Source organism: Chelonia mydas, chromosome 7, assembly GCF_015237465.2.
Source record: "Chelonia mydas isolate rCheMyd1 chromosome 7, rCheMyd1.pri.v2, whole genome shotgun sequence".
Taxonomy (NCBI): Eukaryota; Metazoa; Chordata; order Testudines; family Cheloniidae; genus Chelonia; species Chelonia mydas.
In genome coordinates this window covers 71,161,142-71,187,527 of record NC_057853.1, presented here as the reverse complement: position 1 = coordinate 71,187,527, position 26,386 = coordinate 71,161,142, and the positions used below count along the sequence as shown (strand labels likewise).

The window sequence follows — 26,386 nt, the reverse complement described above, 5'->3', positions numbered from 1 at the left end:
AAAATCTAAATTTAAAGTGTTTCCTTCAGAAAGTATTCAGAGTAGCAGCCATGTTAGTCTGTATCCGCAAAAAGAAAAGGAGTACTGCTCCCTCTGGTGGTAAGTCAGCTGTAACCACCTACCAGGGGTACAACCATCTTGGCCAACCCACAAAGTATTACCAAGTTTCCAATCAGTTACATTTTAAAAAAATCTAAACAGAAGAAATGAGTAGCCTATAAGCACATAGCTGATGAACACAGCTTCTTTCCACAATTCCCCTCCATCAGAGAGGCCAATGCTTTACAAAATACAAGGGAATGGGGAAAGAAAGCAAAGAGTTGTACTAGTGCACTAATGTGAATTTCAGAGCTGAGAAGTTTAGTCATATTTCTTCATTCAGTGATCAAGAAACTCACTGTGGGTTTTCTGGACAACTTAATATGGTAACCATTAAAGACGTAATTGGTTTGGCAGGAAAGGGCCACTATTCTTAAAGCCATCCACATTCAGATAGCAATGTTGTATATGCCTCTGAGCCCATCTGTAGCATGGCTGAGAACTTGGATGAAGAAGACGTTGAACAGTACAGGGGCAAGGACACAGCCTTGTTTGACTCCATTTGAAATGGGAAAGGAGTCAGTGAGATCTCCATTAAAAAGTACCTGACCTTGCATCCCCTCATGAAATAAACAAATTATCTTTACCAGTTTTGGTGGGCAACCAAGTTTGCTGAGGATCATCCATAATCCTTCTCTATTGACTGTATCAAATGCTTTTGTCAGATCGATGAAAACACTGAACAGATTTATGTTTTGTTTGTATTTCTTGTATTTGCCGGATACTGAAAATCATGTCTATGGTGCTACGACCAGGTCTGAATCCGCACTGAGTCTCAGGTCTGGTCTACACTACAGGATTAGGTCAAATTTAGCCGCATTAGGTCAATTTTAAAATGAATGCATCCACACAACCAACCCCGTTCCATCGACTTAAAGGGCTCTTAAAATCGACTTCTGTACTCCTTCCCAGCTATAAAAATCGACCTTGCTGGGTCATATCTGGGGTAGTACGGACACAAATAGACGGTATTGGCCTCCGGGAACTATCCCAGAGTGCTCCATTGTGACCGCTCTGGACAGCGCTTTGAACTCTGATGCACTAGCCAGATACACAGGAAAAGCCCCAGGAACTTTTGAATTTCATTTCCCGTTTCGTCAGCATGGCGAACTCAGCAGCACAGGTGACCATGCAGCCCCCCAGAATTGCAAACGAGCTCCAGCACGGACTGAAAGGGAGACACTGGATCTGATTGCTGTATGGGGAGAAGCATCTGTGCAGGCAGAACTCTGATCAAAAAGAAGAAATGTGAATACATTTGCCAAAATCTCACAGGGTATGTTGGAGAGAGGCTACAATAGGAACACACAGAGTGCCACATGAAAGTTAAGGAGCTGAGGCAAGCCTACCAAAAGAAAATGGAGGCAAACAGTCGCTCCGGATCACAGCCCCATACATGCCCCGCTTCTATGATCAGCTGCATGTCATTCTAGGAGGGGACCCTACCACTACCCCACCACTGTCTGTGGACACCTGCAAGGGGGGAGTCTCATGCAACAGGGAGGAGGATTTTGTGGATGAGAAGGAAGAGGAGGAGGAGGAGAACGCGCAGCAGGCAAGTGGTGAATCTGGGCATCCAGCCACTCCACTCCAGAGGATGGCCCAAGCAACAGAAGGCTGTCATTCGAACAGTATGATTTGTAGTATGGCTAAAATAAGCCATGTGGCCTTGTCCTTCCCTCTTCCCCCACCCCACCCGGGCTACTTAGTTATCTCCCCCCCACCTTTTTTTAAAATTAATAAAGAAAGAATGCACGGTTTCAAAACAATAGTTACTTCATTTCAAAGGGGGGAGGGTGGTTGGCTTACAGGGAATTAAAAATCAACAACGGGGGTGGGTTTGTATCAAGGACAAATACACACAACTGTCACACCGAAGCCTGGCCACTCATGAAACTGGTTTTCAAAGCCTCTCTGATGCGCAGTGCACCTTGTGGTGCTCTTCTAATTGCCCTGGTGTCTTGCTGCTCAAAATCGGATGCCAGACGATTTGCCTCAACCTCCCACCCTGCCATAAACGTCTCCCCCTTATTCTCTCAGATATCATGGAGCACACAGCAAGCAGCAATAACAATGGGAATGTTGGTTGTGCTGAGGTCTGACCTAGTCAGCAAATAGCGCCAGCGAGCTTTTAAATGTCCACAGGCACATTCTACCACCATTCTGCACTTGCTCAGCCTATAGTTGAACTGCTCCTCACTACCGTCCAGGCTGCCTGTGTATGGCTTCATGAGCCTTGGGAGCAAGGGGTAGGCTAGGTCCCCAAGGATAACTACTGGCATTTCAACATCCCCAACGGTAATTTTCTGGTCTGGGAAGTAAGTCCCTTCTTGCACTTGCTCAAACAGCCCGGAGTTCCTAAAGATGTGAGCATCATGCACCTTTCCCAGCCATTCCACGTTGATGTCAGTGAAACGTCCCTTGTGATCTACCAGTGCTTGCAGCACCATTGAGAAGTACCCCCTGCAGTTTACGTACTGATTGGCAAGGTGCCAAGATAGGGATATGTGTTCTGTCTATCACCCCAGCACAGTTAGGGAAACCCACTGCAGCAAAGCCATCCGCTATGACCTGCACATTTCCCAGAGTCACTACCCTTGATAACAGAACGTCAATGATTGCATTAGCTACTTGGATCACAGCAGCCCCTACAGTAGATTTATCTACTCCAAATTGATTCCCGACTGACCGGTAGCAGGCAGGCGTAGCAAGCTTCCACAGGGCTATCGCCACTCGCTTCTCAACTGCCAGGGCAGCTCTCATCTTGGTATTCCCGCGCTTCAGGGCAGGGGGGAAAGCAAGTCACAGAGTTCAAGGAAAGTGGCCTTACGCATGCGCAAGTTTCGCAGCCACTGTGAATCGTCCCATACCTGCAACACTATGTGATCCCACCAGTCTCTGCTTGTTTGCAGGGCCCAGAATTGGCATTCTACTGTATCAACCAGCCCCACTGCCACCATGATGTCCCAATTGCCACAGCCCGTGCTTTCAGGAACGTCTGTGTCCATGTCCTCATCAAAATCATCTTTGTGCTGGCGTCTCTTAGCCTGGTTCTGCATATACTCCAGCATAATGCGCAAGGTGTTTACAACGCTCACAAGAGCAGCGGTGAGCTGAGTGGGCTCTATGCTTGCCATGGTATGGCGTCTGCAGGAGAGCAGAGTTGCAGTGGAAGCGGTGGACGACGACAGATGCCACGAGAATAGATATTTATACAGAACGATGAGAGGACCTGCGAGGTGGATTCATGGCACCAGGAGAGGAGTAGAGCAGAGCTGCAGTGGAAGCAGTGGAGGACAACAACATGGAGAAATTTGCTATTGAGACTGAGTTCATTTACAAGAGCAGGAGAGCAGAGTTGCAGCAGAAGCAGCAGATGACGATGGTTAGCAGTCGTCCTGCACCATCTGCTGACAGCAGCACCCAGAACACAACAGCAGCGGTGACAGTGAGCTGAGCGGGCTCCACTTGCATTTGACTGTATAAAAACAATTTCTAAAAATCGACTTCTATAAAATCGACCTAATTTCATAGTGTAGACATACCCTCAGGTAGATTGGCTTCTGAGACAGATGAAATTGTTCGGGTTCAGGAGGACATGAGCAAAGATTTTTCCAGCGACAGATAACCATGTAATATTTCTCCTATTATCACAGGATATGTTGCTGCCTTTATTTTCAAATAAAGGAATAATTGTGGCATCTTTGAAGTCTTGTGGCATTTCTTCACTGTCCCAGATGTCAGTAAGGATCTTCTGGAGTGTTATCATCACTTTTGGACCCGCAGATTTACATATTTCTGCCGGTAGCTATCAACAGTAAAAAGTGTATCTTCCAACTTTAGTGACCACAACTTAATGCAAAGTAGGTCTGAGTAAGAAGGTGCCATTGTTACATACTTAGAACTAAATGTTTTAGTTATTGGTTTTTGCTTTCAACTTTAAATTCATCTTACTAAAGTTTGTCTGTGTATAGCTTACACCTCCACAGAACCTGGCAAAACAAGTTGGGTTTATGGAGTGGGAAAAGGAAGCAGGAAAACTCTCAGTGCTGTAGAGTTTACTGTTTTCCTGTGCAGTGGTTCAGCTCTTTTTAATAAATGTTTAGTTTTCCATTTAAGAATTACAAAGAAGATACTACAAGAACCTTCCATAAATGGACAGATAGTATTGAAAAGTATGGAGAAACTTCATTTTTACAGCACACAAGTCTTAGGTCCCTGCCTTGAGTTCTCAGCAGCACATAACGGACAGGTTGTTGGGTTATAATGAAATATGTATTTTTGTATTTTAAGAATGTTTTACTGTGCTGGCGGTATACTATTTATAGTGTCTAGCTTTTAGTTTCCTTAAGGACTTCAATTTTGTAATTCAAGACAGGGTAATATATTAGCACTGTACTAACAAGCATGGTCAGAGTTACCAGGGGCTAATGACAGATCTCACTGAAAATTTGTTTGTGGGTCTTTATTTTTAAATATTGCTGTGAAAAGACGATGACATTGGACAAACGGTTTAATGCAGTTTGAATAGGACCATACTATTTGTTCCATTATATGCAACACACGAACACATGTCAAATGATTGCTGAAGCAGCTTCTTTTTTTGAAAATGATCATATCAACTGAACTTTTACATTGTGATGTCTGAAGAGGAGGTCTTCATGCTCTTTTTTCATATACATGACCTAAAACCCCACCATTGAAGTGCTATAGTTACATGCACAATTAAATAAAATTAGAGGACTAGTCAACAAGGCAATAAATCTCTGGCATAATGTTGGCTGGGTTTCTGCAAAGAGCAAGGAAGCTCTTCTACTTTGAAGCATTTGCTCAGAACTTACATAGTGTCCTATGGTATTGGCGTAGGTATCTGCAATCCAGGACATCTCCCGCTCACCTGTGCTCATATCAGGGGCAGGCACATCAATACCAGGCCCTATTAGCAAGAGTAAAAACAAGTCTCAAGGATTAAATACAAATATTTATCTTCAAATTCTCTCTCTTTCTCTCCTCCCCTTGGTGTGACAGCTGAGATTGGTTAAAATGACCTACTTTCATATTTAAACCTCAGTTATTCAAGGAAGAACAGACCTATACTTTTAACAACTGTGGATTTTAGACACCATATCTTGTTTTAGTAACCTGGCAAAACCCCTTTAAGCTATCATAATCATTGACTATCTGGTCCACATTTTATTTAATCAAAAATGTAGCTAGTGTTAAGATAACACATCAAAAGCGTGTTCGTGCTTTTGCTTTATTTATCTAATATATTTCATGTGGACCATTGTAGGAAGGAAGGAGAGAAAAAGCTACACATATACAACTTATACTTAGCATAACTACCCTTGGTTTTAAATGTAAAAGCCGTATACTTGAGTTTCATTCTTCTTTACATCAATGTTCTCAGTTTGGGTAAATTTTCTTGCTTGCAAATACTTGCTATGCTGTTCTAGATATGGCAGTCTAGTTTATTGATACAGTTTTTCCTCTACTCATTTCTTATTCACTGTATCAGAGGTAACCTCTTAAGAATGGGAGAGGCAAGGCGTCTTTTATGAAGAACATTCCTGGAGTCATCTCCATGTAACCCCTACCAGTAATTACGCGTACTCTTCTGGGTAACTGCTTACGGACTGTGCTAAGCCAAACTATTTGAAATAAACAAGGTCTAGATGTCCTTGGCAAGAATTTAAACAAATCAAGCCCCCTTTTAATTTTCCATAATTTCAAACAAATTACACAATCTCATAAAAAAAAAAAAAATCAATGAAGACATTCTATCTAACCATTTCAGTTGACAATGCATCTTAGCTACCACTAAGTACAATACACAAATCATTTATCATTTTGATAAATATATTTGTATCGACACTGACAGACTCTCATGCACCCTAGAAAACAGATACTTCTGCCCATGTAGACAGCAATAAAATGGAAGATACATGAATATGCTTGTTGGGACAGCTATAGGGACTTTGTTTTCTTACGAGGTCAGGAATGAAAGAAAAACCTTGCCTTATTCCTCTCCTGCTCCTATGAAATTAAGATCTCTTTGCCTGCAAGTGTTCCAGCAAGTTCAACTCTTCAAGTAGATAGGCTTAGGTGTTCAAAGAGATTGAATGAAATGTATCACCTATAAATGTGCCACACAGGCTATGGGTTCATTTCATTGCCTGTGTTTCTTTTGAAATCATCTCTTGGTTGCTATGGGGTGGATCTTCTATTTCCTTCCTCTGATATCAGCCAAAAACCTTGATTTTGAGACTACAGGAAACAGGGTAGTAGTGAACAGTTCAATCTAAAAAGACCATACATAACCAACCATATTTCAAGTGTGACAAATTAAGTGTTCTGAGCTAACCATAAATTAAGCATAGTGCTACACTTATCACCTAAACTATTTTAAACTTTCATAGAAAATTTACTGCAACTTGAGAGTATGTAGGGAATTTAATTCTTTCTAAATGGGAATGTCATTACCTTAATATGTACACGGCAGAATTGGCATAAATCCTTTATTGCTAGGTACTCAGCAATTTGACATTAGCTGAAGCATGTTTGCATCACAGAGCCTACATCATACTAAAGATACCAAACACCTTCTTAAAAGCAGAAATCCAAATAATGATGCGCATCAATCTCACATTAGACCAGAAGGGGTTAATGAGAGCCTGTGAGCTTAATTTGCCTTACCCTGCTACACCCGCAGAAGATGTCAAGCATGGAGGGAGAAGTTAAAAGGGCTGGACCCAGCTCAGTTGGGGGCTGACCAGGAAGGAGAGCAGATGGCCGGCTGTCACTCAGTGAGAGAATTCTACACCAAGAGAACTGATTTGGACTGTGGGCAGGCAGCGCCTCCCTGAAGGTAGGCCTGTCACAGGGATCTCAAGACAGTTGGGAAGGTAAGTGGGAGCAAGTGAGTCCCCCCAGAATTCTCTATTCTGCGGAAGGGGCTGCAGGAAGACTGCTGCAAGGTCATGGACTGCCCTGTCAGGGAACCAGAGAGAACTCCTACAGCAGAACCAGGTGGGTGGTAGAAAGCACTAAGAAGCTCTGCAGTGAGCCTATGGAAGAGGCTTAGAGAAAGAGGCACTGATACACTGTGAACCCAGGAAGAGGCTATGGCAAAGACTCAAGACAGGTGCAGGGATACAGCAAGGGATCTGTGTAGTCAGGCCCTGATTGCTTAGAAGAGGCCCTGAACCAGAATCCAGTGGAGAGGGGGGCCATAGTTCCCCCCACCCACTGAGGAAGGTGGAACAGAAACCCCCTAACCAGGGGTAAAGACTATTGAAAACCCCTAATATCCAGAGTAAAGACTAACAAATCCTGAGTTGGACTGAAGGCCGAATGTGAGATTGATGAAGTATTGTCTCACTCTGCAAGGCAGGGGCACTATATCTGACCCCATCAGAGGGCCAAGCTGCAAGACATGTATCACAATAGGCTGGAGCAGCTTAGCAGCAGGGGTGGTAATGGAGGAGAGCCTGCTATGCTACACTCAGCCACCAGGGGTGTACTGACTGGTGAGTCACATGTTTACAGGATACTATCTAGTCTACATTGCTAACACACATGAAATTAGATTCCCAAGTTTACTAGTATAAGGGGCATAGACACAGATGGGCCAAGGCCCACCCACTTAACATCCAGACCCACCCAAATCTGAGGAGGGATGTAGTGCTGCCACAGCGGCCCGGAGCATCACTTATGCACCTGAAATTCAGGATGGAGCTATGCGCCCGCCCTTCAGAAAGCTACGCTCCGGCAGCTCTGCCTTGCTATTTTCTGAGCCGCCTCATGCACGCGCCCAGCTCAGCAGGTGAAGCCCTGTGTCTGGGGGCACCAGTGCTAGGAAGAGGGCATGACATCGTGGGAGAAGCTGAGCTAGCACAATGTCATTGCTCGTCCACCCAAAAGTCAGGGCCCACCCAAATTTCCATTCCTAGCTATGCCACTGACTCGTATTAGTCACTGTACTTACATACCAATAAATCCCTTCTTTGCCAGCTCCATAGTAAATCTTCTTGTGATCTTTTCCAATTCATTATCCTATTAAGAAAATATAGTAAGTGCCACAGGAGTCACTAAGATTTGGTATAAGTGTCCAAAGTTGGCCTAAAATTTCCCACAAAGTTTTTTTTTTTAAATAAAAAGCTATTGATGCATTTACGCATCAATTTCCATATTGTCTGCCTGGTAACTCCTTTTTTTGTAAGGTCAGTATAGTACGTGAATTGCTTAGGGAGGTCTTATTTTCTTTATGTATATTTTCCAATTATTCAAAAGAAATCATGAATGCATCAGGGAAACAAAGATAAGGACACTGTTTGGTCAAATATTTCAGTGTTAAAGACAACTTGTAAAACAACCATTATCCTAGCAAACAAATGGAATATAAATTAGATACCTAGTAGATGAAAGCAATCAGTCCTGATTATTGCATAATTAACTCAAAGCTGCAGTAATTCATACAAATATTAAGTTTATTTGAACTTTGACATTTCATGTAGTGGCTTTTCTAGTTCTATAACATCTGATTACTGGAAAACATGGCTGCAATTGGCTCACTTTAAAAATCAGTAAGCTAATCACCCATGTTATATAATACTTGGGCTTTAAAAATGTGTCAACCTTATTGCTAGGGAAAGTTTATGGTACACTAAGTGCAAAATTATTCTGAGAAGAAAGGTAATGTTTGGGATTAAGCTTTCTGCATGAATAGCATCATTTGAAACAAAAATCTAGGCTGCAGACTAGTTGAACTGCCTTTAAGTTTCAGGAAAAGACTTAGCAAATTAAATGATATGATATAAAAGAGTATTTGACCTTTTACACAGGGAGTTCTTACATATCAAAGTGTTTTTGATACATCTTTGCCTGCCAGTTGTACACACTGTACTCCTGGGGGAATTCTGCACCAAAATATTAAGAATTCTCCTAAATTCCGAAATTTCGTCAAAACAACACAATATAATCACTCCAGTTTAAATTATTTTGGTAATTTATTTGAAAATACCTGTCAACAAGTATGTCAACAATACACACAAAAACAAAAAAGATTTCCCCAGGCATAGACAGTTAAAGAAACCCCTATAACAACCCAGTTCCAGTTGGGGGGTGTTGGAGGGGGCTGTGTGGGGGCCCCCAGAGCCCACTCCCCCCTCCAAGTCCAGGCACAGGGCATCTCCCTACCCCAGAGCCCAGCCACAGGGCACCCCCTGGCCCAGACACCTACACACCTCCAGAGCCTTTACTCTCCCCCACTTCTTTACTGTCCTACCAGGGGAGGTGGTGTGGTGCAGCTCGGCCCTTCCTCACCCTTTGCCAGAGCTGGGTCTCCAGGGCCCTCTCCTGTTCCCAGGAGAATGAGGATCGGGCCTGCAGCCAGAGCGTGCAGCCTCCATCCCCACTGGACTGGGCATGCTGCTCATTGCCAGCAGGGCACTGCAGAATCCAGCAGCCCCTAGTGGCAGCCAGCAGCCCCAGTTCAGTGGGAGAAAACATGGAATTCTGTGCAAATTCTCCCAGGAGTAACACCAAGACTTCATTTAATCCAGGGGTGGGAAATCTTTTTGGCCCGATGGGCACATCTGGGTGGGGAAATTGCATGCAGGGCCATGAATAGGAAGGAAGAATCCCATGCACCGCTACAGGCTGGGGACCAACTGGGTAAGCAGCAGTTCTGCACAAAAGAACCTGGGGATTACAGTGGACGAGAAGCTGGATGAGTCAGCAGTGTGCCCTTGTTGCCAAGAAGGCCAACGGCATATTGGGCTCTATTAGTAGAAGCATTGCCAGCAGATCAAGGGAAGTGATTATTCCCCTCTATTCAGCACTGGTGAGGCCACACCTGGAGTACTGCATCCAGTTTTGGGCCCCCCACTACAGAAAGGATGGGGAGGAGTACAGAGAGTCCAGCAGAGGGCAATGAAAATGATTAGGGGGGTGGGGCACATGACTTATCAGGAGAGGCTGAGGGAACTGGGGTTATTTAGTCTGCAGAAGAGAAGAGTGAGGGGGGATTTGATAGCAGCCTTCAACTACCTGAAGGAGGGTTCCAAAGACGATGGAGCTCTGCTGTTCTCAGTGGTGGCAGATGACAGAATAAGAAGCAATGGTCTCAAGTTGCAGCGGGGGAAGCGTAGGCTGGATATTAGGAAACACTATTTCACTAGGACGGTGGGGAAGCAGTGGAATGGGTTACCTAGGGAGGAGGTGGAATCTCCATCCTTAGAGGTTTTTAAGGCCCGGCTTGACAAAGCCCTGGCTGGGATGATTTAGTTGGTGTTCCTGCTTTGAGCAGGGGATTGGGCTAGATGACCTCCTGAGGTCTCTTCCAACCTTAATATTCTATGATTCTATGATAATGTAGGGCTGGGGCAGGGGGTTGGGGTGCGGGAGGAGGTGCAGTGTGCAGGAAGGGGCACAGGGCAGGGGGCTGGGTGCAGGAGGGGGTCCGGAGTGCAGGAGGGGGCTCAAGGCAGGGGGTTGGGGGCTCAGCACAGGGGGCTGGGAGTGTAGGAGGGGGTTGGAGTGCGGGAGGGGACTCAGGTCAGGGGATCGGAGTGCAGGAGGGGTTTGGGGTGTGGGCTCCAGCCTGGTGCCACTTACCTTGAGCGGCTCCAGAGTGGCAGCAGCATGCAGCAGGACTAAGGCAGGCTCTCTGCCTGTTTGCCCTGGCCTCTGGGGGGGAGGGCAGAGGGCACCGCGTGCTGCCCTCACCTGTGGTACCTCCCCCAAAGCTCCCATTGGCCACTGTTCTCTGTTCCCGGCCAATGGGAGCTGCAGGGGGGCGGTGCCTGCAGGCAAGAGCAGCTTGTGGAGCCCTCTGCCCACCCCCGCTCCCCCAGGGGGCGCAGGTTCGTGGTGCCGGCTGCTTCCAGGAGCAGTGCGGGGCCAGGCAGGCAGGGAACCTGCCTTAGCCCCGCTGCGCCATGGGGCTGGCAATTCCGCAGGTCGGATCCAAAGCCCTGATGGGCCGGATCCAGCCCATGGGCTGTAGTTTGCCCACCCCTGATTTAATCTCTTCAAAGGAAGAAATAATAGGTGGATTTCTACTGAGCTTTCAATGCTGTCCTACAAAAGAGCTTTTGTTAACACAATATATGTTTTGTTTTGTCTTGTCCTACAAAAGAGCTTCCAGTTAACACAATACATGTATATAATTTAGACTTACAGTATAGTTCTTAGTATTGATCTTAACACCAGCCTTTGCACCACCAAATGGCACATCTGAAAAAAAATGTAAAGGAGAAGAGTTTCATTTTTCAAGATAAAGGTAGAACAGAAATGACAAGATCTTTAAATTATGCAAAAAAGGGTAGCTTCTATAAGTTTGTGTAAACATAAGTATTTGAAACTTATCAGTCACTAAACCCTCACTGTCAACTGCAAAGCTGACTCTGCCACATCCACAGCACAATTTCACTAATATGTTCACTAAAAATCTACATTCTGTTCATAAAAGGGGCAGTCTTTTCAGATCAGCTTGAAGAGGATCTTCTAAACACAGGAAGTATAAGATCTACTTGAATCTATTTCTTTCAAGTTTTGCTGTTTATTAAGGACACTTTTGTTAAAATACAATCTTAGACCTTCCTTACAGCCCCATCTACTCAATCCTGAAATAAGTCCTTACGGTCAAGTGGGATGTTTCCATGTGATACTAACATATTAAGCATGGGATCATTTTACTGAGAGGAAGCACAGTAGAAGAGGTGAATGCAGAGAACAAAGTACTATTCAAAAACATGTAGCTTCAATAATAGAAAAGGAAATACAGCACTACAGTTACTGGGTAAGCATTCAAAATCACTTGTTGCAGATTTTAACAGGTCAGATTTTAGTAAAAGGAAATTAGTATCTAAAAATAACTAAATTCAGTCCTTCAGCTATTTCACAGTGACTTAAAACAATGCTAATTCAAATGACAATTAGAATCTGTACTTGACAAACTAGTATCACTTACCAACCACAGCACATTTGTATGTCATTAGAGAGGCCAAAGCTTTCACCTCATCCACGCTAACATCCGTGCTGTAACGAATACCTGAAAAACAGAGGAAAACAAACAAGAAGAATGAAGTGAGTTTGCAATTAGTATTTGCAAATTGAAAACAGCAACTCTAGGACACCCACCCACTACATGCAAGTGGGCAAACTCTCTCTCAGCTTGTCAAGATGGAAGTAAGAGATGATGTACACCAGCCTCAAAATAACAAAAGCAGTGTAGGAAATAAAATGCAAATCATTAACCACAAGTTAGCTGTTTCTGGTAGTTTTCAATAGTAGAAATGAGAGGGGCACTTAATGTATACCAGATAGTTAACTTGGGACAAATGATGTACCTTCAAATGAGGGTCAGTTGAGAGGAGTGGGACAGCTTTCCTGTAGTTAAGGTTAAGACCAGCTTTCTGTTTAAAGCTTGACTGTTCTAAGTGCTCTAAAATACATAAGGTTAATCAGATGACCTTGAAATTTGGTGTGTGTCATGGAGGTATAGGGTAAGTCAGTGTTCCAAATTTGGGTCCATTTGACTACGGGGTTCTAGAAATACAGCCCCCAGAAAGAGAACAGCTTTTCTTTATGTTGATGTATTCTGGCACCTTTTTTTTTTTTCCCTCACGGATAGATATCAACTTGCACAGAATACCACCAAAAGCTATTCTTTCCCCTACCTATCATTAAATCCACAGACAGTTCTCATATCCCACCTCACAACTGAAAATACCCAGAGGAAGAAGACCTCAGGGCCCTGCTACTGACACAACCTACACAATTCTGTACTGTAATGATGCAGACTGGCACTTCAAGGTATACATCCACCTCTTTCCTTTAATAAAAGCACGCAGGGGATTCCGATCCAGATTTCATTGAATCATAATCACAACTCTACAATGCTCCTCAAACTAATCCCCAGATCTGCTCATCACAAACACAACTCTTCCCAAGCTGTTCCAACTTACTCTACCATTCTGTACAGCTAGGACAGTGAATGCAGCTTGAGTGCATGCAGATAATTCCCAGTGGCTATTGCTAGCTTGGGGGAGAAGGCAGAGCTAAGGTTTACCCTACTCTGTACTTCCTGGTGTTCAGAAGCTGAACTCGACATTCTGGAAGGATATAAGCTATCACTGGGCAACCTTAACTCTGTGTTAACAAAGCTTGCCATTTAAGAATCAGTAGCTTCCAAAATGAATCATTCAGCAACATAATGCTAAAGCTTGCCAGCATTCCTCTAACCCTAAGCTTTGCAACTCATTCACTTGATACAAAATGAAGTGATTTGTCACTGGACATGGAGACCTTTACAATAAAAGATCTTGAGTATGACCTTGCAGGTAGGGTAATACAAAACAGCTTCTGTAAAATTTGAAGGGCTTGTAATATTTTCTACCTTTTTGACTTGGAGGCAGTTCAAAACAAACTGGAAGCTAATTTCACAAGGATTGGGATTACAAATTGTGTCTAAGAACTTTTATCTTTTTCTGATTACTGAAGCTGAAGACAGTGTGTAATATGTCAGAAATTGGTTTTTAAATCTTTTTATATTTAATTTTCATGGCAGCGTCATACTGCATTACCTAGTTACAGCTGCAAAGTAAATAACTTTGAGTCAACCCTATCTGGGTACATAAATAGAGCTTTAGATGCTCAGACTTGCAGTTTAGAATGTGAATTTAGTGCCCACAAAAGCCAGGGGATAACAGCACAAGGTTGCAATCAAAAGTAGCTACTATGCAAGTTTCTCCCACAGCTCTACAGAGTCTAAATTCTAACCTACAATGATTCTGTACCCTAGTCCTATGATTCTTGAGCACAGGCTGTAAATTGAGCCAAACTTTGGGGGTGGGGGGGAAGGTTGTAGCAGGGACAGAGTGTACACTGGAAACTAGAAAAAGACTCCACAGATTTCCTATTATCCAAAGAAGAGCACAAATCCTGGTCCTCAAACATGAAAAGCAGTATCCAAAGTAAACCCCTGAGCTCCTATGAAAGCCATTCCTGAATGCACTGGTAACAATCCCAAGTCTACAAAGAAACTGAGTGCAGCTCAAAAGTTTGCAGCCAAATTTCTGCCCTCCTACGTGAACACACTTTTCAATAAGTCTAACAAGAGTTATAGGGCTGAATGCTTCCCTCAGAACAGGCATATGATTTTAGTTTTTGTCTGACAGTGAATTAAAAAAGACTGTTAGATTTTTTCATTGCAAATTCATTACATAAATGGCTACTGTTGAGACTAGAAATAGCACAAACCATTAAAGGAAATTTTAAGTTTTAAAAAAGGCACAGTGCATTAGAATAGTAATGTTTAACCTCTGAAATGCAGTTTACATGTTCTCCCCACTCTTGCTTTAATAACTCAGAGGAAGTGGAATTAACTAAGTTCCTGAAAATACTTCATCTGGAACGTACACTACATAGGGCACAGCTTGTTCTGACTGACTACAACATTCCATCTTTGTTCAGTTTTTCTGACACACCCATTTTTCTAGAACATGCTTGCCACTCAGTGTCAAACTAGAAGAGGTTAAAGCACCATCTACACCAGGGGTGGGCAAATTTTTTGGCCCGAGGGCCAATCAAGGTTACAAAACTATATGGAGGGCCGGGTTGGGGAGGCACAGCCTTCCCTAACAGCCTGGCCCCCACCCCCTATCTGCCCCCCCCCATTTCCCGCCCCCTGACTGCCCCCCTCAGAATCCCTGACCCATCCAACCCCCCTGCTCCTTGTCCTCTGACTGCCCCCTCTTGGGACCCCCACCCCTAACTGCCCCCCAGAACCCCACCCCCATCCAACCCCCCCCGCTCCCTGTCCCCTGAGTGCCCCAACCCCTATCCATACCTCCGACCCCTGACAGGCCCCCTGGGACTCCCGTGCCCAATCCAACCTCCCCGTTCCTCATCCCCTAACCGCCCCCCCCCAACCTCTGCCCCATCCAACCGCCCCCGCTCCCTGCCTACCCCCACCGAACCCCTGACCCATCCAACCGCCCCCTGTTCCCTGTCCCCTGACTGCCGCCCCGCACCCTTACCAGGCCTGAGCCAGCCACGCCGCCTGGCAAGAGCGGTGAGTCAGAGCGCTGGCAGTGCGGTGTGGCGCGCTCAGGCTGCGGGGGAGGGACCGGGGGGGGGGGGGGGGACAGTTGGGGAGGGGCCAGGGGCAAGCCTCCCTGGCCGGGAGCTCAGGGGCCAGGCAGGATGGTCCCACGGGCCGGATATGGCCTGCAGGCCGTAGTTTGCCCACCTCTGATCTATACTAAGTAGAAGCCAGCTTTTCTGTAACCAGGTTATGATATGCTTATTTGACTTAGTTACAGACACGGTTGTCTGTCCACACAGCAGCTGTTTCAACTATATGTCTGTCAAGGTTCCTTCCCCACTCCTAACTCTAGGGTACAGATGTGGGGACCCGCATGAAAGACCCCCTAAGCTTATTCCTACCAGCTTAGGTTAAAAACTTCCCCAAGGTACAAACTTTGCCTTGGCCTTGAACAGTATGCTGCCACCACCAAACGTTTTAAACAAAGAACAGAGAAAAAGACCACTTGGAGACGTCTTTCCCCAAAATAACCCCCAAGCCCTACACCCCCTTTCCTGGGGAAGGCTTGATAATAATCCTCACCAATTTGTACAAGTGAACACAGACCCAAACCCTTGGATCTTAAGAACAATGAAAAGCAATCAGGTTCTTAAAAGAATAATTTTAATTAAAGAAAAGGTAAAAGAATCACTTCTGTAAAATCAGGATGGAAAAGGCTTTACAGGGTATTCAGATTCAAAACACAGGGGATCCCCCTCTGGGCAAAACCTTAAAGTTACAGAAAACAGGAATAAACCTCCCTCTTAACGTGGAAAATTCACATAAAACAAAAGATAAACTAATCCACCTTGCCTGGCTTACTTATACTGGTTGCAATATTGGAGACTTGGATTAGGATGGGTTGGAGAAGATGGATTTCTGTCTGGCCTCTCTCAGTCCCAAGAGAGACAAAGAGCACAAACAAAAGCCTTCCCCTCCCCACCCCCCCCCCCCCCCAAATTTGAATGTATCTTGTTCCCTTATTGGTCCTTTGGGTCACGTGAAAGCCAGGTTAGCTGAGCTTCTTAACCCTTTACAGATGTTGCCTCTGGCCGGTAGGGATTTTATAGCACTGTATACAGAAAGGTGGTTACTCTTCCCTTTATATTTATGACAATGTCAAACAACATTTCCACAGAGATGTAGACTACCAGTCCAAGTCTATTTGGCCAGGCAGCAGAAGACCAACTTTGATGTAGTGAATAGACCCAGTCTCATACTCTTTTTTTTAAATGGATGTATCCAAAATTTGAAAAGAGACATTATATGCCTTCTGAACTTCCTGGACACTGATGCAATTATTTTTCTCAGTTTAAACAGGGTTTAAGCCACTATTTACCAGTGTCCTGTCCTAAACTAGTTTTTCCTGGGAAATTGCCAGCCATTTGCAGGAGGATACACAAAGATAAGGCTTAATTTCTACTATACTAAGGACTTCAGTGAAATCTAGTTTGACAACTTCCTAGTTTAGCAAAAGACTCAGTCCAAATTAGATTGGAAAACAGCACTGCTATGCATTTGGAAATCCCTTCTGCACTGTGTTCCCACCTGAAAACTTGTGCACATTTTTCACATTAGAATAAAGAACAAAGCTTGAAGCAATCCAACATTTTATGACACCCCAAAACATTTAAGAAACACAATGAAGACTATCACATACAAGCTGCACACCAAAATTAACATTTTAAAAATCCTAGCATGGTCCACACAATGTCTCTTGAACCAGTAACTTTTAAAGAGACAGTTAGACAAAGTTATCTTTCGTAATGAAATCCTTAAGCTACAGTATGACTCACAGTCATGGAACATACTTTCCACTGGAAAAGACCCAGAAAGTCTTGTTTATAAGTGAAGGATTTTCTTTCCCCACCACACCCAAAAAAAGTTAAGCGAAGCCCAAATACAGTAAGTTATTAGTTTCTTGTTCTTTTCTTTACATTGTTTAAATTGCTTCAAATTCCAACCTACTTTTCTATTTAATTGCTGAGGAATAGGGAAAGACGTTCATATTGCAGGGTCTCAGCTTTTAAACCCAGACACATACAATTTTCATTACTGATCAATAATACATTAGAAAAATAAAGGACTGATTTCCCCAACCTGTGACTCTGCTGTAGAGACAGAGGCCAGAGGCAAACCAGACAGCTGAATCACCTTTAGTCTGAATTGTTAGAGGTTAAAAATTAGTTCATACAAGAAATATTTAACTGTATAGTATATCAGGAAAAGTCCATACCAGCAGAAGGAAAGGAAAAAGTAGTAAAAATCATAAGTAGAACATTGCCAAATACAATAATTCACTAAATATCACCTACCTCACCAGTCTGCCATTCTAGAATTTTTTTTAGACAGAAGAATAAAATGCAGGAGGTTTCAGTAGTTAAGTACATTGATGCAATACGTTAATTACACAGGATAGTGTGTAAAAGAGTACGATCACTACAGTTAACCATCTAAAGCAGGGGTGGGCAAACTACGGCCTGTGGACTGGATCCGGCCCTTCAAGGCTTTGGATCTGGCCCGTGGGATTGCCACTCCAGGATCTCCTGGGGCTAAGGCAGGCTCCCTGCATGCCCTGACCCTGTGCGGCTCCCGGAAGCGGCCGCCCATGTCCCTGCGGCCCCTGGGGGCCAGAGGGCTGCACGCGCTGCCCTTGCCTGCAGGCACCACCTCCTGCAGCTCCCATTACCATGGTTCCCCGTTCCCAGCCAAATGGGAGCTTCGGGGGAGGTACCTGCAGGCAAGGGCAGCGCGCGGAGACCTCCCCCCTCCCACAGGGCCCTGACTCCCCCACACTCCGTGACAACTCAAAGGTGTCACCTGGCCCCCAACCCCCCCCTCCTGGGCTCAAGTTACATGCTCAGGTATCATCCCTCAAGTGAAGTCACACCCTGATATCCCCATCACCAATGCAGACAGTCCCAGTAAAACTCCCACGCAACATTCCCAGGTCAATCCGCCCCACTCTCTACTCCGTCACAGCCGGATGTTTCTGGGAGTGGTGTGGGGCCAGGGAGCCTGCCTTAGACCCGCTGCGTGCCACTGCCACCCTGGAGCCGCTCAAGGTAAGCGGCGCCGGGCTGGAGCCCACACCCCAAACCCCTCCTGCACCTTGCATCCCCTGCCCTGAGCTCCCTGCTGCACCCCTTCTGCACCCGCACCCCCTGCCCTGAACCCCCTGCTGCACCATGCACACCTCCTGCACCTCAACCCCCTTCCGCACCCTGCACCCCAACCCCCTGCCCTGAGCCCCCTAGTACACCCCACACCCCTCCTGCGCCCCAACCCCTTGCCCTGAGCCCCTTCCTGCACACCGCACCCTCTCTCACACCCCAACCCCCTGCTCCAGCCCTACATGCAATTTCCCCACCCAGATGTGGCCCTCGGGCCAAAAAGTTTGCCCACCCCTGATCTAAAGCCACCAAAGTTGAATATGTACTCAATGATTACCCCTCCAACATATAACAGGACTGAAGTTCAATAATTTTTGGATCGGAAAGAGTAAGTGGAGTGTTTTTTTTCTCATGTATTCAAAAAAGGAAGCCAGAGAAACCTTCACTACTGGACATCCTAAGGCCTAAATCAGATCACACTCTGGCAGATCCCTAGAACATATTTTTAATGTCTGACAAACTCAGATTTCAAAACAGACTTGCACATTTCTCACTGTGTCCAAGTATCACCCTCTAAGGGTCATCGATGATTCATTCACAGATACTAAAGCCACAAGGGATCATTCGATCACCTAGTCTGATCTCCTATAGATTGCAGACCATTAAAAATTTCACCCAGTTACCTCTGTACTAAGTTCAAAAGCTTTTGTTTGACTGCAGCATAGCTTCCAGAAAGGATGCTTGGATACCAACAAACAGTACTGCAAGATGAAATGGAAACTTGTAAAGAGAAGAAATTCAGATCTAAAGTCCTGAATCAGTTTAGATGAGATTTTTGTTAAAGGACATGTCAAAGTAGAAGCTACTTATAAGCATAAGAACATCTTTTGGATTCTGTGGGATACCTAATGTCAATGGAGTCTGCAATGGTGCTCTTATCTACAAATCATACTCCAGATGTACAGCAGGAGTATTCAGCCTAACCAGTTTAAATAGGAATTACAGAAATGAAGAGAACTGTCATAAAGTAGGTACCATCAGGAACCCCATGAAAGACCTTGATTTTTTAAGTGAAAAAATAAAATCAACCTGGCTTCTCATCCAAGACTTGAATGTGTACAAGTTTTAATGTGAGGCATATTAATATGCTGTGGCTTCTGAAAGAAACTGACAGTATGTTACTTTTAGACACTACAGAATAACCAAGTAAGTTTCAAATGCAAATTAGATTTCCAGGCATACTGAGAACCTAGTGATGCTTAATAAAATGTACCCATTTGCAAGTGGATAGATTCAGAATGTTTCTAGACCCTTTTAGTTTAGTTATCTCACAGCATGATCTCTACATTAAATACTCTAACATCTACAGAATATAAAGTATTCCTTCCATTTAAGGAGCAAATAAAGGTTCTCTAGTCACCATAGTAACACTCATAGCAAAACATCCCAGTCCACTACTCCCACTGAATTAAGCCTCTTACAGAACTCGGCAAGTTTGAATAAGAGTTCATCACAACTTGGAAGCGTCCTTGCATCTGCTGGTTTGAATTCACTCATGTAAAGTTTAGGGTTTTGTTTTCTACTTTGAATTTCATCTGTTAAAAAACAAAAACAAAAAACACCACACATACAACACCCCCAAAAGAGAATCAAGATTGGAAGAGGATACAATCTTCAGGATTTTTAAAGATCACAATTTAAAAAAAAAAAAGGGGGGGGGGGTTGATAAAGTGTACAAAATATACTTGTTCTTGTATACACCTCTCTATATGCAAAACGCACAGGTATCAGAAAATAAGCTTTTTCATGGCAGGGACTATCCTACCCTGAGTGTACAGCACTTACCACAATGGGGTCCCAGATCTCAACTGGGACTTACAAGAGCTACAGCAAACAGATATTAATTGTAATCCCACATTAGCAACAGCTCTTTCGATGCTGCAATGATCAGTTTAAATAAACTTTCATTGATATAAAGTAACTCTGCTATAGATTCTCATTTTAGACATGTGATCTCCTGGTAACATTTTCACATAGGGTAAGTCTGGGAAGAGTACCAGGGAAGAGGTTAGTTGGTTTTTGTACTAAAGGATTAGTCCATATTATGGATTTATTAACATTCAATTGTATATAAAAAAGTACCACAACCACCAGCTTTCATATGTGACACTAGGAATAGAACTCTTAACTGCCTGCTCCAACATGATTCACAGGCCTCTTCAGAATGCAGGGTCATTTTTGCACACGTGAAAGTTAACCAAGAGGTGCACCAAGGGTTCCATACCAGGACTCGTGTTTAATGTTTATTAATCAGCTGGAAATGGGGGTGAACAGTAAAGTGGCAAACTTGCAGATGGAAAAAAATAGGTTATTTTAGTGAAATTCTAGAGGGACCTAACAAAGCTAGGTGAGTGGGTAACACAATGCAGGATAATATTCGTTGTTGACAAATGCAAAGTAACTTACATTGGAATAAAGAAATTTAACTACTCATGTTCTTTCCTGGGTTCTAAATTAACCACGCAGGAAAGAGACCAGAGTAAACTACATTAAACAGCGATTAAAAAAGAAATAAAATCCCTCTTATTCCCAGGGATTAGCCAACCACTAAACTAAAATGTGGTTAGTTAGGGTTAGGAAAAAACCCTCTCTGTGGGTAGATTAGCCTACAGTTGTCTGTAATAGTGATTCTTCCATTTTACTTTGACACATCTACTAAAGGTCATTGTTAGAGCAGATACCAACTATGTGGACCACCAGTTTATTTCACTATGACAATTCCTGTGTTCCTAGCAGAAACAGCTCGACTACTTCAGACCTACTTATCTGCATGTACATTCCCTCTTTGGATGGCTTATTTCTTCCAGGAGAGGGGTGAAACAAGACTGTTTGTTTATTAATGCCCTACAAAGATTCATTTTAATAAGCAGTGCTTGTCGTCCAAGTGCACAGAACATTAAGTAAATCATTCCCTACCAGCAACAAGAGAAGTCAACAGTAGCTCTTCAAATCTGATATTTAAATATATACTCACAATTGCATCTATTCTAGCATGCTTAGTTTCAACTAAAGGGGAATGCTAAACCTAAATGAAAAGGAGTACTTGTGGCACCTTAGAGACTAACCAATTTATTTGAGCAGTCTCTAACGTGCCACAAGTACTCCTTTTCTTTCTCCTTACAATGTGTATGATAATCAAGGTGGGCCACTTCCAGCACAAATCCAGGGTTTAACAAGAACGCCTGGGGGGGGGGGGGGGGGGGTGGTTAGGAAAACAAGGGGAAATAGGTTACCTTGCATAATGACTTAGCCACTCCCAGTCTCTATTCAAGCCTAAGTTAATTGTATCCAATTTGCAAATGAATTCCAATTCAACAGTTTCTCGCTGGAGTCTGGATTTGAAGTTTTTTTGTTGTAATATTGCAACTTTCATGTCTTTAATCGCGTGACCAGAGAGATTGAAGTGTTCTCCAACTGGTTTATGAATGTTATAATTCTTGATATCTGATTTGTGTCCATTTACTCTTTTACGTAGAGACTGTCCAGTTTGACCAATGTACATGGCAGAGGGGCATTGCTGGCACATGATGGCATATATCACATTGGTGGATGTGCAGGTGAACGAGCCTCTGATAGTGTGGCTGATGTTATTAGGCCCTGTGATGGTGTCCCCTGAATAGATATGTGGGCACAGTTGGCAACGGGCTTTGTTGCAAGGATAGGTTCCTGGGTTAGTGGTTCTGTTGTGTGGCATGTGGTTGCTGGTGACTATTCGCTTCAGATTGGGGGGCTGTCTGTAGGCAAGGACTGGCCTCTCTCCCAAGATTTGTGAGAGTGTTGGGTCATACTTCAGGATAGGTTGTAGATCCTCGATAATGCGTTGGAGGGGTTTTAGTTGGGGGCTGAAGGTGACGGCTAGTGGTAATGCTAAGACCTAATGTTAAAATGTGGTAATGCTAAATGGTAATGCTAAGACCTAATGTTAAAATAAGGAGCTGTTATGTAAAATATACACACAAATTTAACTATTGGTAGAAGTGGTATCATCATAACAAGGCTCTTTTCCATAAATGTTTTCCATCCAAGTATCCATAATTTGAAAATTAAGTTTTATTAGCTTTCAGGGTTCATTTTAGGTTGCGTCATACGGCATGCAAAATCCCCTCTGATGTATGGCCCCCTGTGACAGCTAGTAGCGTGAGCTGCACTAGAACTGGTTGACAATTTTAAGGTCCTTGTGGTAAGGCCCTGTAACTTTTTAAGGTCTGGTCTACATAGTTTTTGCACTGGTATAATTATTTGAGTTGGGGTTATTTAAAAAAAATAATAATAAAAAAATAGCTATACCAGTACAACCCCTCTTTCTACTGACATAAAGATGTCTTAGATCAGTACAACTTATTCCCCTTCCCATACATGAATAAGATATACTGGTAGAGGCACCTTTTATATCAATATAATTGGGGATGGGCTTGTACACTCAAACTATATGGGTATAGTTAAAGTAGTACAATGTGTATATTCATAGATAAGGCCAGAAGGGACCACTGTGATTATCTAGTCTGATCTTCTGTACACCATAGGACTTTCCTGAGTTACAGCATCTCTCCAGGAAAAGCATCCACCTGAGTGACACAGCTTACATCTCCCGCCAACTTACCTTCTGCATCTCAGCGAGGTCGAGTACTGAAGTCAACGGGAGAGCACTCTGCCATCAACTTATCGCATCTTCACCAGACCCAGTAAATCGACGCTGCTGCATCAATCACAGTGGCACCGATTTAGTGTGCCAGCGTAGACAAGCCCTTAGAGAAATCAGGCCTTGTCTAAAAAAAAGCCTGTATAATAGAGCACTGCCAGCAGCAGAGAGCCAATATTAGCAAACATCTAGTGTCCAATCATAGAACCCCTGTTGGGGGAAGAGGATAACAGTAGAATGGGGAAGATAACCATAGAGGAATGAGTTATTAGGGTAAGAAACACACTCACATGCAGATACAGGACAGGAGAGAAGGTGAAATCTACTAGCCAGAGGAGAACAGAAAACAGAAGAGATAGAGACTAGAAAGTTTCTCAGCAGAAGTAAGTTCCCCTTGGCAGTCAGTCAAGCTAAGCTGCTCCACAAAGAAATGCAGATTCATCATCCACAGACTGCAGGAGCAATCATTTAAGGCAGTCATCTGTCTCTAAAATAAGGAATAAGGACTGGGCCATGAATATTTGACGACTGTCTTGTGACATTCCATTTCGAGTTTACTGAAAATCCCTAACATCACAGGACTGCGAATGGTCTGACCAGAGGTGCAAAATGTGTATGGAAACCAAAACCCTTAACTCTCAGCTACACTGGAACTAAAATATATGCTTGTTGCATCAGTTTTACACTATTTAAGGTAGCCAACGTGGACAGGGGCCAACCTGTTTCAGACCATATGGTCAATTTGGAGTAATTGACAGTGGACTCCTAAACAGTTAGCAAAAACAAGCTTTAAGCTGTTTTTAAAAAGTGTACAATGTAAGCCCCAGTGTAAATGGGGCTCTACGAACATCAGTGAATCCATTCCTTACTACCAAGTAGCTGAGAACCCCACAGCAGACGTTAACATAAAAGAATGCCTTCACTGACCTTAAGCTTTCAAGCCCCATTAACTCTAGGAAACCGACCTGTTTAACAATTGTTCTCAACTGGATCGTGCGAAAAAGGCTTAATTAAACAACTTTGTCCCAACTATGCTATCAGTTACACAATTTTTAGACTGTTAAATAAGATGATAGATTTTAGTTAGAAAACAACTAGTCTAGGTCTACTTTGCCTTAAAGTCAGTTGTGTTCTGCTGACTCCCATTTCCTGTACCCTATTTGGATTGGTTTAGTTCTCTAGGCAGCTGTCGCTATGATGAACGACAGCAGCTGTGGTTTCCTGTTAACTCCAGCTCTTAGCATGCAGGTCACCATGTAAGCAAAGGAAGGAAAAATTATTCTTAGTACATTTTAGCTACCACTAAGCATCTCTACAGCTTTAGAAAAAGATGAATTTAGGGTAACAAGTAATTAACATAATAAGCTGCAAAAGTTACACCACAAAAAAAGGGAGGAAAGAAGGACCCTTACTTCTCAGAATTTGTAGAAGTCTTATTCTTCCTTGTGGTCATTTAACTTTCTTTTCCTACCAAAAGGAAATTACTAGAAACTGGCATGTGTAAGATTTATAAAAGAATGATCTAGGCTGTCTCAAACAGAGTATTTCAAGGGACAGCTAACTTGATAAATTAATGGCAGTTTTTGAAGTGTTTCTAGAGTTTATAGAGGAGAGGCACCAAAATGTAAAGAAAGAAAGATTTATGCTGCTGGGTTCCATGTTTGAAACCCTCAAAGTATATAATTAGTATCCTCTTGACTACTTAATCTCTTATAATAGAAGTGCCATGAATGCTTGAGCAAAAATGTCATTTGAGATGCTCTTTAATGGTTTCTGATGGCGAGTGTTTTTAATGATAAATTGCCTGTTTTTCCGAAGGCGCTCAAAACACTTCCCTTCACGTACCACTGAAATGAAGCAGCTGCTCCTTCCCTGAACTATTATTGTGTAGGGTGTACTATTCGTAGTGAATTATGGTACTCAAACGGATCAGATCCATTTTTGTTTTTGAGCCTTTAAAAAAAGGGCCACCAAACAAGTTCTTATCTATATTACCAACACCTTAGACTACTGAATCTAGAAGTATTAAAAAACTTATTTAACTATTTATGCTGCTTACTCCTTACATTTAATTGATTGGACAGACCAAGTCAGTTTCACTTTCGGGTGAAAGACTCAGCACTAGTGTTTGAGTTGCAAATACTGCAGGGATATGTGAGCAAAGCCCACTTCCCACTGGAATACCAAATTATGAAAAGATTTCTATTTGTCTTAGATTTTGTAAATGCATATTTATAAATTTTAAACTTTGAGGTAACTCAAAGTTTGACAGCATTATTGCAGAACTACTGAATCCAACAGATATCTAGAATATTCTACTTTTAATTTAGGTAACTGTATTAAAGTAAACTGACCCAAGTGTGACATTTTAAACCAAAATACATACAGGCATTAAAGACAGTAAATCACCATAAATGAATTACGGAACTTATATGAAGGAGATGGCAACAAGTGCAAAAGTACCCTGATCTAAAGGAATAACATGTACCTAAGATCTTAGAGCCTTTGGTCTATAATCTTCAGACAATATTTAATCCTGATCCTTTAAATAGCAGCTCTTATCTTTCAGCTTAGTACCTGGTATGACCTGAATTTTCCTCAGTTACACTTAAAATAAAGATGTAAACCCAAATTAGATTACTGTAAGTATTTGCTGAAGCTCACAAATAACCCGATGATACTGGAGTTTAATGTACAATGCTTATGCTAATTATTGATGCCCATGTACTTACTAACAGTACTTTGCATAGAGGTCTAAGACACCTGTTCAAACATGTTTATTTGAAGATACATTTGGTAAATCTTGAAATAGGAAAGATTCCTATTTTGCCCCACAGTGAAACCCTTCCTTTCACCAGTGCTCAAAATTTGGGTTCACCAGCTGCAAGTGAAAAGTCTGTTTTGGTGATCGAACAGATCTATGAGCTGTGTGTGTCAGCTAGTATATTAAAGCCTTTCCAAGAGCACTACTTGCCACGTCTCTCCTTGCAACAACAACTTCTGTTGCAGAGGCCTTAATTTCCCTACCTGGTTCTTGCTGCTTCTGACCATGGTCCAGACTATCTTCTGGCCTCCACAGCCTGGAAAAACCATAGCTAGCAATTTTCATATTTGACAAACAGTTTGCAGTATTAATTTTTGAGCTCTGCTTTCCTACACTTAGCTTTTGACTCCAATTTAGTTTATGCAGACATCTAAATGTATAATAAAAGAACCGAGTGTTTTAAACACACAAGCAAGTCCTTAAAAATTAACTTACTGGAATAAGAAACCTTCTCTGGTTACTAGAAGGGCCTAAGTCATCAATTTCTGCAGAATGCACGTTTCCTGATCACAAATATAACTTCCCAAATGTTTATCCAATACAGTACAGTATCTTCCTGA

The 26,386-nt window shown here is 43.1% G+C and overlaps 2 protein-coding genes across 4 annotated transcripts in view; one reads left to right on the top strand and one right to left on the bottom strand.

The window, feature by feature from the left end:
• Nucleotides 1-26,386, top strand: part of SHLD2 (shieldin complex subunit 2) — a 150,157-nt gene that overhangs the window by 41,362 nt on the left and 82,409 nt on the right. The gene's annotated exons all lie outside the window — the stretch shown is intronic.
• GLUD1 (glutamate dehydrogenase 1) overlaps nt 1-26,386 on the bottom strand; it is a 48,657-nt gene that overhangs the window by 15,315 nt on the left and 6,956 nt on the right. The window contains exons 1-5 of one of the 2 annotated variants that reach the window (XM_037904313.2): nt 12,244-12,295; nt 12,074-12,154; nt 11,282-11,337; nt 8,091-8,154; nt 4,941-5,035 (exon numbers count right to left, since the gene is read on the bottom strand). In XM_037904313.2, coding sequence (XP_037760241.1) covers nt 4,941-5,035; nt 8,091-8,154; nt 11,282-11,337; nt 12,074-12,098 — 240 coding nt within the window. In that variant the 5' untranslated portion in view covers nt 12,099-12,154; nt 12,244-12,295. Of the gene's footprint in view, nt 1-4,940; nt 5,036-8,090; nt 8,155-11,281; nt 11,338-12,073; nt 12,155-12,243; nt 12,296-26,386 lie in introns of those variants that run through there. The other variant, XM_037904312.2, reaches the window with a different exon arrangement.